Below are 18,483 nucleotides of genomic sequence, written 5' to 3' on the forward strand. Positions count from 1 at the left end.
AAGTCCTATGACTGGGGTGGAGGTAGAACTCACTTAAAGTTGGCCACAGCGCTGGAGCCAGGTCCTGGAGGTTCCCTGCTGGGCCAGATATTAGTCCTTTAGTTGCTTTATCAGAAAGCCCTGGGGAGGGGGGAATCCAGGGAAGGGCAGGTGGTAACAGAGTTGCCCTGGGTGGGGGGAGGAGAGCCCAGAGAAGCTAGGGTTCTCAGAAGACAGGGATGTATTTCAATCTTTTACCAACTGCAATGGTAAAAGTCACGCATTGTCTGAGCACCATCACTGCAGAGGCCCAAGCTTGGATCACATTCCCTCATGAATGATGATGATAGAAGGAAGTGGCATTGTGTTCGGAGGATAGAGACATGCGTGTAGTAGAAGGATTAGGGGACATACACATCAAGGTAACTCTCAAGGTCCTAGGAGCAGACTGAACAAAGGTTTGGACATAGAAATACACTTAGTATGTGTGGGGAATGGCAGCCCCATCTCAGAGTTGCGTCACCGCCCAAGGACATGTATCCAGCAAGCAAAAGTAATTTTAAAATAGTTCAAACCCTCAAGTGTTCCAGAATGTTCATTGGTGCATTAAAAGAGACTGGAAACAAACTGAATGTTTATCCGTAGGGGACTGGGTAAATGAATTAAGGTCCATCTATAATTAAAAGGAATGATTGCCATGGAACGGTCCTTAAGATAATTTGTATTTATTGTGGCAAAAAAACAAAACAAAACAAAACCCCACAGGAGATAAAATTCACTCTCCCAACCATTTCCAAGGGTCCAGTTGCCAACCACACACACTGTTGTGCAGCGAGTCCTCAGGAACCCCCACCATCCTGCATGACAGTCTATACCCACTAGACAACTCCCTAACTCCACCTTTCTTCAGGCCCCCGCACCCATCATTCTACTTCCTGTTCCTATGAACTTGACTGCTCTGGGTACCTCATATAAATGGAATCATGCAGTAGGTGTCTTTTTGTAACTGGCTTATTTCATTTCGCATCATGTCCTCAAGGTTCATCCAGGCTTGTACCATGTGAACAGAATTATTTTCCTTCTTAAGGCTCAGTACTATTCCATTGTATGTGTATACACCACATTTTGTTTATCCATTCATCCATGGATGGATGTGTAGGTTGCTTTCACCTCTTGGCTATTGTGAATAATGCTGCAATTTAAGATAATTTTTTTTTAAAAGATACAGAATCATAGTATAGTATGCTACCATTTCTGCTAAAAAGAGAAGGGAGGGAGGGGGGAAGGAAGGAAGGAGCATTCATTAACAGAGTAATCCACAGGCCCGAGAAATGAGGTAACTGAGGTACAGCAGTAGGTAGAACATTTATTTATTTATTTTTTTAAGATTTATTTATTTATTTTAGAGACAGAGAGAGAAAGAATCTCAAGCTGTCTTCCCACTGAGTAGGGAGCCCGATGCGGGGCTCGATCCCAGGACCCTGGGATCGTGCCTCGAGCTGAAACCGAGACTTGAGATGCTCAACCAACTGAACCACCCAGGCGCCCACAAAATTATTTTTAGAATACCTTCAGGCCTTAGCATTTCTCAAAGCCTCTAACAGCATCTCCCATCTACTTCTTTTACACACCCTAAAGCTGATTGTGCTGCTTCAGCCCCCTGTTCCCCTCCTGTCCCCTCAGCCCCTCTTTCCCGTCCCAGTGCTCTGCCCACTCTCCTCTCTCTGTGGACCAGCTTGGCTCCCCTCATCCTTCCACACCCCACTCAACAGCACTCAGCCAGAGGAGCCCACATGACTGAGAAAAGTCCTCCCGTGTTTGGGGGTGTGTGTGTGATGTCAGTGAGGGGAAGAAGCTATAAATTTCAACATCATCTCGTTACACTAGTACAGGGTTTTAAAAAATGCATCCAAGAGATGTTTCCCAGAATTGACAAAACTTAGGAACTAGATCCCTCTTCTGCCTGTCTTCCTCCTCCCAGCCGCATCATTCGCTGCTGCCAGGTTATTTTCTTAGAGATCTGAGACTTGGATGCCGTTTCGAAGTTTTGTGTTTTTGGAGGGGGAGCATGGGACGTGGAAATTGGGCCTGAGTTCGCATCCTCGTTCTGTGAAATGCATCAGTGTCTTGTGATCTGTTAACGTCTAACTATCTTGCAGGATTGTCTTGAAATTTAGAAGGAATATATCAGGACACCTGCACATGCCTAGGTTGTAGGCATGCCCTAAGGGACAAGCATTATTGTCACTTACCCTACTTAAAAGCGTCCTCCCTTCTCTGGCTTATCCTCATCATCTTGCCCTAACCCATCCCTGCTCTCCCTGGAGGAGAGCTGTATTCCCCCACAGCCCTTCTGTCTCTGAGCCTGGAGCTGGGACGGGTGTCCTCGCTCCTCGATTCATGTTGGAAAACCTGTTTGGATCTTATGTCACCAGACAAAGCCACCCTCTCCCCTCATTGCTGTGTCATGTGCTGATGGCACTGTCCCCGGCTCACTGGGGCTCTTTCCAACATCACTCCTGCCTTAACACATGGCTACTTCATTAGACACATGAACGATCTTTCCGATAAGCTGGACTCTAGGATTCTTGAACCTTCCTCCTCCAGCGATCTTGTCCCCCTCCCTACCTTCCCATGGCCATTCCCAGACCTCGCACTACCAGACCACCCCCTCGTGATCCAATTTCACGCACCTCTTTCTCTGACCACGGCGCATGTCTTCCAGCTCACTTCCCCCAACGTCCCACTACCCCAAGCCTCTGATCCATCCATCCTGCCGCCTTCCCGCTGTCTGGCTCTGAACCCATGTGCTCTCCCCCACCCAGCTTGGGTGCATCATCATCATTCCCTTGCCTATGCTCCTGACTCACCGGCCTCTGCTTGTTTTGTCGTATTCATTGGGCAAAACCATTATTCTGATGAGATTCAACCCTCTGTCTGTTCCACATCTGCACCCTTGAAATCAGTGGGGCTGAGAAAAACCAGCCGGCTCTGCTTTAAATTCATGACCCTGAACCTGTGATAGGCCTTTTGTTTCCCAGCTGACACCCCAAACTTCCCATTATTTTCTTGCTTTTCTAGACCACTATTACACACTTTTTTCCCCTCAAATGTCCGAAATGTCTATCAACCTCACTCTATGATGCTTTTGCTTCTTCCTTGGGTTTTAAAAATGGAAATAATGGAATAAAACTTCCACAAATGCTTACATCCGTCCCATCTGCCAATATCCATGCTCATCCTCCTCCACCATCCCTCCCATGGCTACAGGTGGACTGTCTGCTGTCATCTGGTGGCAACCCCAAGACTCAAAACTGCCACTTTTGCTCTGAATTCCACCTGTTCTCATCTCCTTAAAGAGATCACGCCAACAATTCTTTCCTCCCTCCTACATTCTTTTTTTTTTTCCTTCCCCACTAGGCTAATTCCCGTCAAACAAAATCCTTGTTCCTCCCGCCAACTATCATCCCACTTCTGTGGTCCCCGCTACAGCAAAACATCTAGAAGATGTACCTGTTCTTGCTCTGCCCCTTTCTTTTCCTGTTTCATCTGACAGTCACCCCCACATTGCATGGAAGAGAAAGTAAAAGACTTGTCAACATCGCCAATGACCTCAGCTTGGCTAAATCGCATGACCCTTTATCAGTCCTCTTCCTGCTTGACCTGTGCGCGGCATTCAGCACAGCTCGTGATGACCCGCTCCTCCCAGAAGCCCCTTTCTTCACTTGGTTTCCAGGATGCCATTCTTCTGGGTTTCTACCTGTCAGTCACAATGGCCCCTCCTTTCCATTAATGGTACTCCCTCTTCCTCCCAGCTTCCTAACACTGGAGAGCCCTGGGGCTCACTCCTGGACACCCTGTCTTCTCTATAGAATCTCAGTTCCTTGGAAGCACTGGTTCACCTGCAGAGTTTCACAGACCATCTGGATTGGACTGCATTTATTATCTCTAGGCTTTGCTTCTCTGAATTCCCAACTACCTTAACCAACTAGCTACTCAATGTCCCCTTTTAGAAGTCTAACAGGTGTATCAGATTCTAAGGTGTCCGAAAACACATTCCCGGTCTTCCCTCAAGAATGGACTCTACCCTATTCTTCCCCACATCAGTTAATGGCAGCTCTGTTCTTCCTGCTCCCCAAGTCCCAAACCTTGGAGTCATCCTGACGCCTCTTTTTGGTCTCACAAGCCCACAACAAACCCATTAAGAAATCATATTGGCTGAGCCTTCAAAATGTATATAGAACCAAACCCTCTCTTGCTATCTCCTCCATTCCCCCAGGTGCCAAGCCATTGTCTTCTGTATTATAGCAATGACTTGCTAACCCATCCCCCCTTTTCACTTTTGGCCCCTCCAGTCTATTCTTAACACAGCAGCTGGAGTGATTCTACTAAAAAAAGATGGCAGACTATTTTACTCCCTTTGCTCAAAACCCTTCCATGATTTCCATTCCTCTGAGATTAAAAATCAAAGTCCCATAGGCAGGGCTACATGAGGTCCGTCCCCTTTTACTGACCACTACTGTTCTTGCTCACCCAGTTCTAGCTTCACAGACCTCCACAGTGCTCCTTGATCACACTAGGCATGCCCCCACCTCAGGGCATTTGCACTGGCCATTCCTTCTGTCTATAATATACTTCCCCCAAGGATCTGCACAGCACTCTCCCTATCTTCGCATCTTTGTTTAAATGTTACTTGTCAACGAAGCCTATACCAATCACTCCATTTATCATTATAATCTCTCCAGTACACACTCCCGATCCTCCTCACCTGCTTTATTTATTTATTTTTTGCAGAATGTTTTGTTTATTGACTGTCTCTCCCCTAAAATATAAACTTCATGAGATCAAGAATCCTTGTCTGACTTCTTTACTGATATACCTTCCCAGCATCTAGAGCAGGACTAGCACGTAGTAGATGCTCAATAAATATTCATTGAGTAAATGAATGAGTAGCTTTTCATTTCATAGCAAGTTCATATTCATTATTTTCCTATCACTCAAAGCCCTCAAAAATCCAACCCTGAGCCCACTTACCACTTTTTCTTCCTATATGCCAGACCCTACAGAGGACAGTGGGTATAAAAAGACCAGATAAGTGGTGGCTAGGTGGTGTAGTCAGTGGATGCATCCAACTCTTGGTTTCCGCTCAGGTCATGATCTCAGGGTCATGAGATCAAGCCCAGAGTCGGGCTCTGTGCTCAGCACAGTCTGCTTGAGATTCTCTCTCCTTCTCCCTTTGCCCCTCCTGCTTGTGTCCTCTCTCTCTCTCTCAAATAAGTAAATAAATATTTTTAAAAAGACCAGATAAGATAAGACCCCTGCCTTTGAGATCCTAGGAATATTCCCGTTCAATCTTCTCTTTCCCGTTAGGCCTTCTGCCCTGGGTCCAAGAGCGTCCTTTCTTATCATGAATGAGTAGAGCTCAATTTGTAACATTTTCTCTGTTGGCACTCTCTACCCGCCTGTCCTTGTAAGTTCTCAGTTCAGCGATGGTTTCCAGATACACCAGGCAAGGGTCAGCCCCTTAGACTTCTCCTCCTGGTTCCAGGTACTCTGTTTCGTAGCCACATGGACTTTTTGATCATATATAGAATCCAACTAACCAAATGAGTCTTTATTTTTATTATTTACTGAATTATCACATTTCCTGATGATCTTGTTTTTTCCTTTCTAGTATTCTTTTCCCTTAGCTGTGAGATTTGACAGGCAGAGGTTCCTAGTAAGTTACATTAACTACAACTTTTTAAGTTGCAAGTCATCAAGACCTCCATTTAAAGTAGCTCAGAGGGCGCCTGGGTGGCTCAGTTGGTGAAATGTCTGCCTTCGGCTCAGGTCATGATCCCAGGGTCCTGGGATCGAGCCCCGCATCAGGCTCCCTGCTCAGTGGGGAGCCTGCTTCTCCCTCTCCCACTCCCCCTGCTTGTGCTCGCATTCTCTCTCTCTGTCAAATAAATAAAATCTTTACAAAAAAAATAAAAAATAAAGTAGCTCAGAAAATTCAAGAGCAGCCTAATTCAGGAGCTCGAATGAGGTCATAGGACTTGGTCTCTCTCCATCTATGAATGGTCTCTTCCCTGTATTGACCCTATTCTGAGGCTCCATAGGGTAGCAGGATGGCCACAGTTGCTCCAGACTAGTAGAAAAGAGAATTTTCCCTTCATCAAAAAGTTCAGATGAGAGACTTTGGCCCCCCTCTCACTGGCTCACATCTGTTCACATCCCACTGCAGGATCTAGAAATGAGTACCAAAGAAAAAAAGAGGAACAATACGAGGTGGCCAAAACCTCAACCAGTGTTCACCCTACAGGTAGATTCAAGATCCTCAACTCGGTTTTCTTCTTTAAGATGCCCCGTCATACTACCTGCAGACAGATGGGCATCCTTACCTTCATTTGTCCTCTATTGTGCCTCCAGCCCCTGTGACAGTTTCAGTCACTTCTTATCCACCCCAATAATGAGGGAGGGGCTCCTGCCCAAGAGTTCTGGGGCTGGCCGAGCACACAACACTGGACTGATGAGACTGACAGCAGTTTATTAGTCACACATACTCCCAGCTCGGAGGAGGCTGCTGTGTCCCTCGGGGTGGCACTTGGGAACACAGGGAACAGCCGGAAGCTATGGGAGGCAAGCTTGGTGGGATCCTGAAGCTGGGATGCCCACTGGCTCCTGTGGGGGGATGGGATCGGCTTGTTGGAGGAAGCCCTCTACTCCGAAATAGCAGCACCCTCGCCTGTCCCCCTGATGAGGAGGGCTGTTTGGCTGATCCCCAGGGAAACTTGCCGGTGGGCTATCCACGACCCTCCCATTTTACCAGGTGTCCAGGCAGTACATGACCGTGGTTCTTAGTCGTCAGCCCTACAGCACAGGGACCTGCGAAAGGTTTCTGGGCCTTTCTCAGATAGTCCTTCTTTAGGGTCTCCAAAGAAGAATGCCCGCCTTTGCTGCCCCCTGCATGTCTGTTCCAGGTGGTTATCCCCATCCTGGCCAATGAGAAGAACCACCTCGACTGGCCCCACGTGGTATGTCAGGACGTCCAGAGGCATGCCCACAGCCTCCAGGGTGACCTCCTGGTTCTCCTCGAGCAACTAAAGGGGAAAACCTTGCTGCCTCTTCCAGTGGGTGCAGAACAACTCGAGTTGGTGGCTTCTCAGAGTGAGACCGGGTAAGTAGCACCAGCCCGGCCATCTGAGCCTCTGCAACTCCACTCGGGAGGGGCTGCTTTACTGGCACGTGGTTCTTGACGACCTTTCTGTTCCCGACCCTGCGCATCTCCTCGTTCCGCACACAAGCCTGTTTGCCCAAGCATCCCCAGGCTGTGTGTTTTCTGCTGATTACCACCCTTGCCCCAGTCCCTCCACCTGAAGTGTCTGAAGGCCATCAGAATTATTTCAGGGCTGAGAGCAGCCACACCGATTTCAGGATTCTGCTTATCAGGGCAGTGGCTCATCATTGGCAGGGACCCAGGGCCGGCCTGGGGGGCAGCCGCGCCTCCTCCCAGCATTTACGTGGCACATAATGTCACAGAACTAACTCTGGTGGCCCTCGCTATGGTTCCATACCCCACTCCCCCCGCAGCTCAACACTTCTGTCCGGTCTTGGGGATTTTTTCTTTCTTTCTTTCTTTCTTTTTTCCGAACAGAAACAAATCTGGCTTCGTGGAGACTTGAAGCCCACGCCTCCCGCGCCTGGGTGGGCATTAAAACCCCTGCCTCTTCTCCTTCGGGGGGTGAGATCCTCCCTCAGTTCTGAGAAAGCTTTGTTTCTGTCCCCTGGGGATTTTTTCCCTTTTCTTTTAAGCCAGCCTGTGTATCTAAATGATATATCTTTTTTATCTTCTACCCAGCACTTCTGTGTCTGTGGCAACAGGCCACCTTCCTACGTGAGCGTGGTCTGCCATATTGCCAGGAGTTTGCAAATACATTGCCATCATCACTAGATACTCAGGGCCCATGATTTGATCTGGAGAGAAAGTAACGCACGGGATGCCAATGTACTTTTGTAATGACTTTTCGCTATTGGAAGTAATTGGCGACATATATAATTTGAAGCAATTTCCCAGTTAACTAGAAAACATAATGTGGTTTAATAAAAAATATTCAATTTCCTAAGTAAATAAATTCAAATTACCCTTTTCCCGTTCCTTTTATATTTTAACATAATAACATTCAGTGCGCATGTATGTAATCATCGCTGGGTTGGTCTCGCTTTGTTCAAATTTGATAATTTCCCAGAAGGCTGGATCGTATTTCAGGGCGGTGCATATCTTCTCCTTTCAATACCTTCCATAATCACTTGTGCCATATCACCGCTCAGCAAATATGAATTAAATTAAGCGAAGGAGGGTGTCCGGCGGGACAATGCGGATGATAGATTCTTTCTCTGTATCACTTGTGTCCTGGGCAGAACTGAGACCAAGTGAGGGAACCGGCAGAGAGGCAGATGTGGTTCAGGGTGGAGACCGACTTTCTCCCCGGACGAGCTGATCTACTAAGGATCACTCCGCTTGGTCAAGGAGGGAGCTTGCCGACGTGGGTGGCGCTCAAGCAAGGGGTGGATGGTCATCCGAATGTTTTCTGGCTAGTGTATTCTAGCACTGACGGAAAGGCTCGGCGGGATTAGTCTTCAGGAGACTGGTGAACCCCCAAACCTTGAAATAATCTTGTACGTGTGCACACGTCGGCATTTTGTCTGAGGAGAGAGGAGCTGTATTTTTTCTTATTGACCCCATATCAGAGTCTGTCCTCCATCAAAAGCTAAGAATGCCTGGCCAAGGTGGAATTTCCCTCCTAAAAGACTTGGAATTCTGCTTGGGCGGGGGGACACCCAGAGTTATTTCCAGTATCCCGGGAGATTCGTTGTGTCTTTCACAGCTTGGACTGCGACAAGTCCATCATCTACGCCCTTGAGTCGGCCGTGATCCAGTGGAGCCGCCGAGTCCAGCTGGTGCTCAAGAGAGAGTCTTCCCAGTCACTCCAGCAAGGGGAGAGCCCCACCCCTAAGGCGGAGTTGGAGTTCTGGAAAAGCAGGTAGGCGCATGCTCCAGTCCTGGGGCGTAGATGTCTTCCAGAGGACAGTGGCCTGGCAGGGGTGGGGGGGGTGGTCAGTGGCAGTCCCTGAGTCTGGTCCCACCCCCAGCTGTTTCTCCTCACCCCTGGGGTGGGCAGGCAGCTCAGTGTTTCCTGTGCACTGGAACATACTCACTTTCCCAGAGTTTCAAAAGCCGCCCCTCCTTTCTTGAGCTCCGGTCTGTCTTCAGACATTGCTTCAAAGGCTCTTTCAACCAAATGTAAAATTAATGAACTCTCTTTCCTATTTTTCTTCTGCTCGTCTACTCCCTCCTCCTTGGACAGTCCAAGTTCTATGTACACACTTTTTGTAAGGATCTGGAGAAAGAGAGAGGGGTTTTGGCAGTTGGCTGCCTGCAGAACGGCCTTTCCTAGGTCCCAGCCAATCATCAGTAGGGCTGGAGAGCCCATCCTCCACGGTGTCCCAGCCCCACGGGATTCCAGAAAGACCCAACTGTTGCTTCTGCTCCTTCCACCCCCCCTTGCCTCCCCCACTCCCTTGCTTCTCTTTATCACCGTGCTGCTTAATCCTTCACTCAAAAGGACACAGAAGGGTGTTTGAGGCAGATGTCCCTGTCCCGGCGTTGGACGGAGAGCGTGTCCGTGCCACATGACTGGGCATGCCTGCGGGGCTCCGGCCCCGTTTGTGCCGCCGTGCTGAGATGCCCGGTCCTCTTGTCGCGTCTCTGACCATTCCTCTGACCTGCTGAGGAGCCCTTCTGCAGCAGCTCTCCTCTGACAACACCTCTCTCACCCCTGCCCCAAACCTGACGGCCGGAGCTAACAACCTCCAGCAGCCACGCTTCTGAGCCACCGGAGGGTCACAGCAGGGCTCCCTGCTGCTACCCCCCGGAGCTGCCCCTCTGAACCCTGTCCCCGGCTCCGGCGTTGGCCCTCGCCATTCCTCTGTGGAAGTAGCTGGAGGCAGGGCTCCTCTCTGTCTATCTGAGGGTGGGTCATCACGGCGTGACCCCGGTTCCCTGGACTCACCCTTCTCCACGGCGTTGTAGGTCTGAGGATCTGGACTACATTTATAATCAACTGAGAGCCATAAAGGTGAGGGGCACAGCGAGGCTCCTGGACAAGCTTCAAAGCAGCTACTTCCCAGCTTTCCAGGCCATGTTCAGAGACGTCCGAGCAGGTGAGGACCAGCCAGAATTTTCCTACATACGTCGGAGGCGAATTTCCTATTTAGCGCCGATTTATCTTCTCTCTCTGATTTCCGCAGCTTACCGTTCTTAAAACCCTCCAACCTGACACAATCTAGCTTGGCGGCAGGAACACCAAATCTGGAAGCAGGAAAGCAGCTCCCTTGGGCTCGGTTTGCACAGCCAGTGCTTTGTGACCTCGGCAAAGTCACCTAACCTCTCTGGGCTTTAGTGTGTAACCGTGGTTGTGGTGCACGCCCTTCCCGCACAGGCTTCCCTGGGCCACCGTGGGATGATCAGTGAAGTTCTGTTGACTGTGCGTGTTGGAGTTTCTCACCTCTGGAATTCAGCTCCCTCCGCCCCCAGCTCCTTGAGAAGTGTCTGTGCCGTTTCTAGCTCCATTCGCTTTTTCTGTTCCTGTTGTTGCATGGGACTGCGATCTCCTGGCCGCCGGAGCACCAGACAAGATTGGCCCTTGTCAAAATGGCCAAGCCAGCAAAGTCTATAATTAGAAGGAGGTCAGTTTTTTTCAGGGCTCCTTCTCCCCCCGTCCGGGCCCTTTGCTTCTTTCCTTTCTCCTGTGAGACTTCCTCCAGCCTCCTCAGCACTCTAGGTCAGAATGGGCTTTTGAAGATGTTCGCAACGTCATGGGATTTAAGATTAATCCAAGCAGTGATTTTCAAACATTATTTTCTCTCTTGGAACTCTTTCTTCAAGCACAATCTTCTATGGAATCCAAAATATAAACCTAATCAAGGCACTTTGGGTCCGTTAAAGAGGGGCGTGTCCCGCGTCCAGAGCCCACTGTCGGCCCCCGCCCCACCGTCTCCTCCTCGTGGAGTGGGGTTTGGAAACCCCTCAGCTAAGGGAATAAAGGTGCCAGTGGGGGGGTTCCTAACGTGTGCTGAATATCAGGAGAAGCTGGTATAAGAGGCTCGTCTTCGAGGTCCTTTTGGGCCCCAAAATCTTACCATAGACATCGCTCTGCGGGCACATAAAGCTGGCTTGGAATGAGATCCCTCTTGGGGCCCCGTTTATTGCTTCACTGAGAGATTTTGTGTCCCAGGGGAAAATCAACTGCTGTCCCCAATTTATACTTCAGTTCAAATGGGACGGGGGTCCCCCGAAAGCGGGTGTGTGTCTTTCCTGTGAGAGATGATCACGGGAGACGTATGGACAGACATATTTTAAAAATGTGTTAAAGGGTGACTGTTTTTGGCAACTGATACCCGCCTTCCATTTGTGGTAGTGATTTGAAGTCTTCATCTTATATGATTTTATTCAGGTTAAAATGTGAGCCGACTTAGAGAAAAGTGCTAGGCAGGTCATATTACAGATTGCATGCAGGCATGAAGGAGTCACGCAGATGGCTGAAATTTGAGGCTCTGAAATAAAGCTTCGTGCAGTGAAACTATATTTACGAGTTGGTTATTTAGAGCCCTGAATATATTTTTCACATTAATAGATTAATAGACTATAATCATTCTCATTGATTGATAGTTCTAAAAGATTTGGTTTCCCGGGCGGGCTTCGGAAAGCTCTTTGCAGTAGAGTCTCTGTTGGAGATGACAGAAATGAGAAAAAACAATACCATCCTAATAGTAACAGATAAACACTACAATAAAATTAGAAATCCTCGAAATATATATAACTGAATTCTGATGATGCAAGGAAAGGAATTTTTCTTGAGAGAGAGTGAGAGCTAGCAGGCAGAGAGGGGCAGAGGGAGAGGGAGAGACAGAATCTCAAGCTGACTCCCTGCTGAGTGCGGAGCCTGTCGCGGGGCTCGATCTCACGACCCTGGGATCATGACCCGAGCCGAAATCAAGAGTCAGACGCTCAACTGACTGAGCCACCCAGGCGCCCCAAGGGGATTTTGACTAAGGGAGTTAGACAAAGGCATGGTCTGAAATTTTGATGGGGTCTTCTGAGAATAAAGAGATTTTAGAGGGACGCCCGGCCGGCTCGGTTGGTGGCACGTGAGACTCTTGATCTCAGGGTTGTGAGTTCAAGCCCCACATTGGGTGTAGAGATTCCTTGAAAATAACCACTTAAAATTGTTTTTAAGAAGATTTTAGAGGCTGGCAATTGATCTTCCCATTTCTAATTTAATTTCAGAGCATCTGTCTTGATCCTAGAAAGACCCACTGTGTGTGTTATTCATATTAGTCATGATTAATTCTTTGGCTCACTGATGGACTGAAGGGAGGGAGAGAAGAATATCCCTGGATCGGTGGGCACGAACTGGAAAACGGTGAAAAGGGAAGAAGGAGGTTAAAAGGGTGGAGGCGACAATGTGGGAACGAGATTGTCAGAAGTGGAACCGACAATGAAGACCCTAGGGCCGCGGGAAGCAACAGGTCCTCGCCGGAGAGGTCCCATCTCTGGCCAGCAGGGGGCAGGACGGGCACGGTACGGCCGGGCCGCCAGTCAGGCTACTTGCAGGTGGACGTGCGCAGGTCAGCGTCCCGCGGTGGGCTGGAGCCAGCTGGGACTGGCCTGCAGCGTCTTGTGAGAGCAGCTCTTTTCAAATCCCCCCTCCCGGCACTCAGAGAAGTCGAGCTGGTAGCTAGAAATCAGACATGGTGGGAAGGCCGGCAATATCTATACCCCAGAAACTGGCAAATGCTACGTGTAGTAAAGGCTTTTGTCCCCGAGGAGCCTGTTGTCAGGGCATCCCTCTGCAACTGGCTGTTTATATTTACAGTTTTTAAGAGGTGTGAGCTTACCATTGTGCGTTTTTCTTCACCTGCTTTGCGAGCCAAGTTGTGATCGCAGCCTGGACTGGGCGAGCCAGCCCTCGATCCCGTGCCCTTAAACATCTGGGGAATGCCTACTTATAGGATTAAAGGATTAGAAGGTTTGCCTTTTTGTAAAGGTATCATGAAGAGAAGGCTCCCCTGGCCTGACGTCCTGGCCTCCCCTCTCACGGCAGGTGTGGAAGCTAGAGCACGTGCCCGCCGGTTAGCATGGCTGCTAGAGCCGAGTACCCCCCGACCCCACACAGTGGCCACCACCCCCCATCAATTTACCGTGATACTGGACTTTCAAAAACTTGATTCGAATACGACTTCCCGCTCGGGATATAAAGTACAAACGTACGCATCACAGCTTCTGGTGGAGTGAGCCCCAGAGCCATCAAGCCAGGGTTCAACCCTGAAAACTTGGGGTGATCTTGCTTTGGCTTAGCCGGGCAGGGCTGGCTGATTCATGGGGGGAAGACCCTAGGCAAGATACGTAGGTTTTGATTTCTTCGCTTGTTTTTTTTTCCCTAAGATTTATTTATTTATTTGAGAGAGAGAGCATGAGTGGGAGAGGGAGAGGGAGAATCTCAAGCAGACTCCCCGCTGAGCAGCTGAGCCTGACATGGGGCTCGATCTCACGACCCTGAGATCATGACTTGAGCCGAAACCAAGAGTCGGACGCTTAACCGACTGAGCCACCCAGGTGCCCCTGATTTCTTCACCTGTAAAGTGGGAGTAATGATGCTACCGCACAAGGTTTGCAATGAGATGGTTTATGTCTAGTGAGGAGAACAATGCCTCGCACATTGAAACAAAGTAGTGTATATTTTGAGCTTCCTTTAGGATGAACGCAGAACTTTATCCACACAATGTAACCTAAGACCATGTGGTCTCATTCGACAGTGCCCAGGAAAGAACCAGCCTTTATAAATGCCCCACCTTTCCAGATCAGTTTCATTCAATGGGCTTTTGCGTTTCCTCTCAGTTGATCTGCAGAGTTAGTCCCCAACACTACTGGGTTTCCTCCTTTCCCCTCTCAGTCCCCACAAGGTGATTAACGAAAGGCACCTCTCTTTCCTCGGCTGCATTCAAAGGAAATGGTGGGAGGTTCTCCCGGCTTTGAAAACCTTACCATAATCAGTCTGTGCTCTTTCTCTATTCCCTGTGACTGCCCCTCAGTATCGGCTCGCTGGGACACTTTATTAGCAAATATTTATCAGAGACATTACCTTTCATGAAACAACCTGCTCTGGTCCAGGGGCTGTGCTAACGGAGTACGGATTCTGTTTGTGCTGCGTTCAGTCAGAACTTCCCATTTGAAGGCAGATCTTTCTGACTCTGAAGCTTGTCCTTCCTCATCTACTTTGGATGGCCTCGGACCTAGCAGGAGCAGAGTATCTTCTACATACAGGGCACTGGACTGGGGCAAACAGAGAAAGACAGAAGTCCAGATACAGGACTTTTGTCAGAGAGACTCATCGGACCATTATTTCAGCTGTCCAGAAATTCTAGACACTGCTCTGCAGATCCTTCGGTCCCAGGCACCTGGGCTCCACTGGGTGGGTATGAGCCCCAAGCAGGGAACGTGACCATCTTCAATTCCTTCCAGCTCTGACAGAGGCACGGGACATCCGAACGCACCTGATGCCACTCTCCCGCCACCTGGAGCTCCTCGAGAGCCTGGAGTTTCCCGAGGTGAAGCCACGGCTGCGTCCCCTGCTCCACGTGGTCTGTCTGATCTGGGCCACCTGCGCGTCCTATCGCTCCCCGGGGCGGCTCACCGTACTACTCCAGGAGATCTGCAACCTCCTCATCCAGCAGGTCAGCCGTCCGGGATTCCCGACCACCTCCCCCGGGGGCGGGGGCTGGGGCTGGGGCGGGGGCACCGAGTCACAGGGAAGAGTAAAGGGTGCGCTTTTTTCAGGGCAGGGAAATAATCATAGTCCAAAGGATTCTCATGCTTCAATTATTTTACTGTTACCGCCAGTAAGTCGCAGACGTGTCCTCAGTGGTACTGGTTACGTGGGAGGACCAGTCTTCCTTCCCCCTCTGCCCACGACTCAGGGTCAGGCAAAGGGTGGGTGTGGTGAGTTTCAACCTCAATGCTCTGTGCCCACGGTCAGCGGCAAAGCCCAGCAGTTAAGAACGCTGCCTCCAGAGCCCGGCGTCCTTGTACCAAATTCTGCATCACCACCTGTTCGCTGTGTGTGCCTGGGCAAATTACTCACCTGCTCTGTGCCTCAATTTCCCCACCGTGCAATGGCAAAAAGAAGAGGACCTGTCTGTATCCAGTGCTCCCATGCCATCCATGTGCTATGAGCTCAGTGCCTGTGAGCTACAGAGAGACAGCTTCTTGGACCACACACTCCACACTCCTCCTCCTTAGGGACTCCAGTGCAACACCACCCAGCACAGCATAAACCTCAGGCAGTCTGTCTGTAAACAGAACTCGGGACCATAATGAGGCTTGGGTGATCTGCCTCCCAGATTGGCTTCTTCTACCTCTAAGGAGCTGTGACCCCAAGAACACAATGAACATATATAAAGAGTGATTGGTAACAACTAACATCTGCAGAGCACATTGCAGCCTGCCAGATGCTGTGACATTCGAGACCTTGCCATTTTCAGATGAACCCTGTGAGATGGGCAGGAAGAGCCTTATTAATTTGTTATTAATATTTAAAGATAAAGATTGAGGAAGTTAACTGAGTCACCAAAGATCGCCCAATCCAGGACCAGAAGCCAGTTGACTATGAGACCAGCATCCTTCCATCGCTGCCTGTTTGTCAGCCAGGACTCTTGTGGTTGGAAGGATAAGAAAACCCAACTAAAACTAGCATCGACAAGAAGATAATTTATTAGTTCATGTACCTCAAAAGCCTGAGGTAAGGCTGGCTCCAGCCCCAGCAGACAGGAAGGGCTCAGATGATGTCACCAGGATGGGGTTATTTCTGTCCCGCCCAGTGGTGGTGAAGGCGGCTGTCCTGCTTCAGCCTCCTAGCTTTCCAGGTCCAAGGCTCTTGGAAACAGGTTCTCATAGAATTCTTGCTTTTGAATTACTTGACTATAGAAAGCCAATTAGTCACAAGAGAATACCTGGGAAAGAACACCTCCCCCAGCCCCAGCCCCAGCTGGCCCAACCGAAGTTCACCGTGGTTCCTCTGCTTGGCACTGGCTCATCCCTGAGCCAATCCCACACAGTCTGGCTCGAGCCCAGGTCCCAGTCCACCTGCGAAACTGAGGACGGGGTCAGAGGTCTCCTAGAGGATGCTTCTGAAAAGTACTCTTGCGCCAATTATTCCATTCAGAGTTGGAGGGATGGGCAAAAATTGTAGACTGCCCTGTGCCCGTGCATGCTCAGCGCCCCCTGATCTGTTTGCATCCCAGGCCTCTAATTATCTCCACCCGGAGGGCCTCCTGAGAAGTGAGGTGGAGGAAAGTCAGAGGAAACTGCACGTGGCCGTGGACACATTGAGCTTCTTCAAGCAGGGGTTTCAGGACAGACGGGAGCATCTCCGTGCTTACTTCAAAGAGAACCAGGAGGTCAGGCAGTGGGATTTCCAGTCTTCTTTGGTCTTCGAGCGACTGGATGGCTTCCTGGGGCGGCTGCTCATGGTGCAGGTGAGTGTTCTCGTTCACTGTCAGGCTCCTGGCTGCATACAGAAGGAATCAATAGCAGGAGAAGGCGGGCAGATGAATGGAGGGGATCCAGGGAAGGGCAGACACAGAACCAGGGAATGTCACTGGTATTAAACGCCACGATGAACGTGAAACTGGTGTGTTAACTGGGAGCAGGAAAGAGGGCTCCCTAACCCAGAGGGACTCTGGGAAAGAGGGGAGCACGAGAGGAAATACATTTCGAAACTGGAGTAGGACTTCTCCAGAGAAAGAAGACGGGGAAGGGCAGAGAGACAGAGAAAGTGTCTAAGCGAGAAAGCCAGAAGCTAGATCTTACGCGAGGCACACCTTAAATCCTTCATCGGATCGTGGAAAGTACAAATAATTGGCATTTAGCTTTACCCTAAGTACCTCCTGCTTTTGTCTCTTCCTCTTGGGATCAACCCCTTCCCTGCTGCTTGGCCCAGGTGACGGACCTGCTCCAACCTGCCCAGCCTGGCGACCAGCACCCCTTGCAGGCTCTCCTCGCCCCCGGCAATGGAAGGGGAACCCTGCCTCGGGCCCTGTGCACGCGCTAATGGTGTGACTTTGCATACAGACCGCTATTCTAACATCGGGGCATCTAATCTGCTGGGTGTCTTCAGTAAACACAAGCAGCGACGGCCACCGGTCTCCCAGGAGTTACCCTCACCAGTGGCTCGCAGGCTGCCTCTCTCTCTGAATCAAGGGCACGGATGCATAAAAAGCAGTTGCCCCAGTTTAATTAGAGGATGGCTTGAATGCCACCACGCTGTGTCTTCCTGCTTCTTCCCCCCCTTGAGTCTTCTGTCCTTCGCTCTGGCTTCCCTCTCCACTCTGAGGTCAGATCCCACCTCTTCTTTCCTCTTCCTGCCTGCCTGCCTTCCTTCCTTCCTTCCTTTCTTCCTTCCCTTCTGTTAGTTCTTCCTGTTTTGTTTTCCTTACCTTTTTGTTCACCCTGCATTTCTGTGATCTTCCTTTTCCCATGGCTGCCCCCACTCCCTGTGTTAGCATTTCCTCCCCTCTGCCAAGTTTCTTCTCCCTCATGTTCGCTCTGACTCATCCCCTTGCCCTCTGGCCCCCGCATCGCTTCCCTCCTCGGCTCAGCACAGAGGACATGGGGCTATTGATCTTCTGGGAGCATATTTCATGTGGCCCCGTAGTTAACATTCTGTGTATCTCTGTGATCAATGCCCGTTTGAAACAGGATTAATCTGCTTCTTTCCAGCAAGAATTAACATGAACCTCACCTTCTTCATTTTGCTGTTCTAATATGTGGCCACCGAGACGTGGGTGGCAGGAATTAACAAATACACGAAGCCACGCTAATAAAATGACACCCGTACCTTTACCCTTCTACATGCCCATGGCCGGGGTTATGTTGTAAAAAGGCTGGCTTTTCATCTCTGCAGTTCCCTTGGATTCTTCCCCTCTGATTTGTATTGCTTTTCTCCCTGCTCTTTGGCACAAGAAAGTTTTATTGTGCAGATGGCCTCTTCCCTCTGGGCACCTGCTAAAACAAAAGTGGGGGCTGGGCGAGGAGGGGGCTGGGGGAGCTGTAAGTTGCTGAGCAGAATCCGCAGGTCTGAGCGTGCAGAGGGATTGTGTTCTCAGGTTAACCTCCTCCTCCTCCTCCTCCTCCTCCTCCTCCCCCCCACCCCAACCAGGATACAGCTGATCTCTGATAGAGCCAACCCTCAGGAGGAAAAGGAAGAATAGGAAAATCGAGCACCAATGTGTTTCAGGAGCCTATCCCCTGCTCTGGCAGGCAGCCGACATTCAGCCAGAGCTAGGCATCCGTGGCCTCACCAAGTGTGACTCGTAAATTCACTTGCCCGTGGTCACAGCGCAGGGAGATTTGGCTGGCGTTTGCAGCCAGGGCCATAGTATCTTTCCAGCAAAGTTGTGAAT

At 50.0% G+C, this 18,483-nt stretch overlaps 1 protein-coding gene across 1 annotated transcript in view; it reads left to right on the forward strand.

The window, feature by feature from the left end:
- DNAH9 (dynein axonemal heavy chain 9) overlaps positions 1–18,483 on the forward strand; it is a 338,385-nt gene that overhangs the window by 1,309 nt on the left and 318,593 nt on the right. Inside the window, exons 2-6 of the mRNA XM_032431745.1 lie at positions 6,945–7,141; positions 8,850–9,005; positions 10,055–10,185; positions 14,546–14,757; positions 16,324–16,557. Coding sequence (XP_032287636.1) covers positions 6,945–7,141; positions 8,850–9,005; positions 10,055–10,185; positions 14,546–14,757; positions 16,324–16,557 — 930 coding nt within the window. The remainder of the gene's footprint in view (positions 1–6,944; positions 7,142–8,849; positions 9,006–10,054; positions 10,186–14,545; positions 14,758–16,323; positions 16,558–18,483) is intronic.

Source organism: Phoca vitulina, unplaced genomic scaffold, assembly GCF_004348235.1.
Source record: "Phoca vitulina isolate PV1807 unplaced genomic scaffold, GSC_HSeal_1.0 scaffold47, whole genome shotgun sequence".
Classification (NCBI taxonomy): Eukaryota; Metazoa; Chordata; class Mammalia; order Carnivora; family Phocidae; genus Phoca; species Phoca vitulina.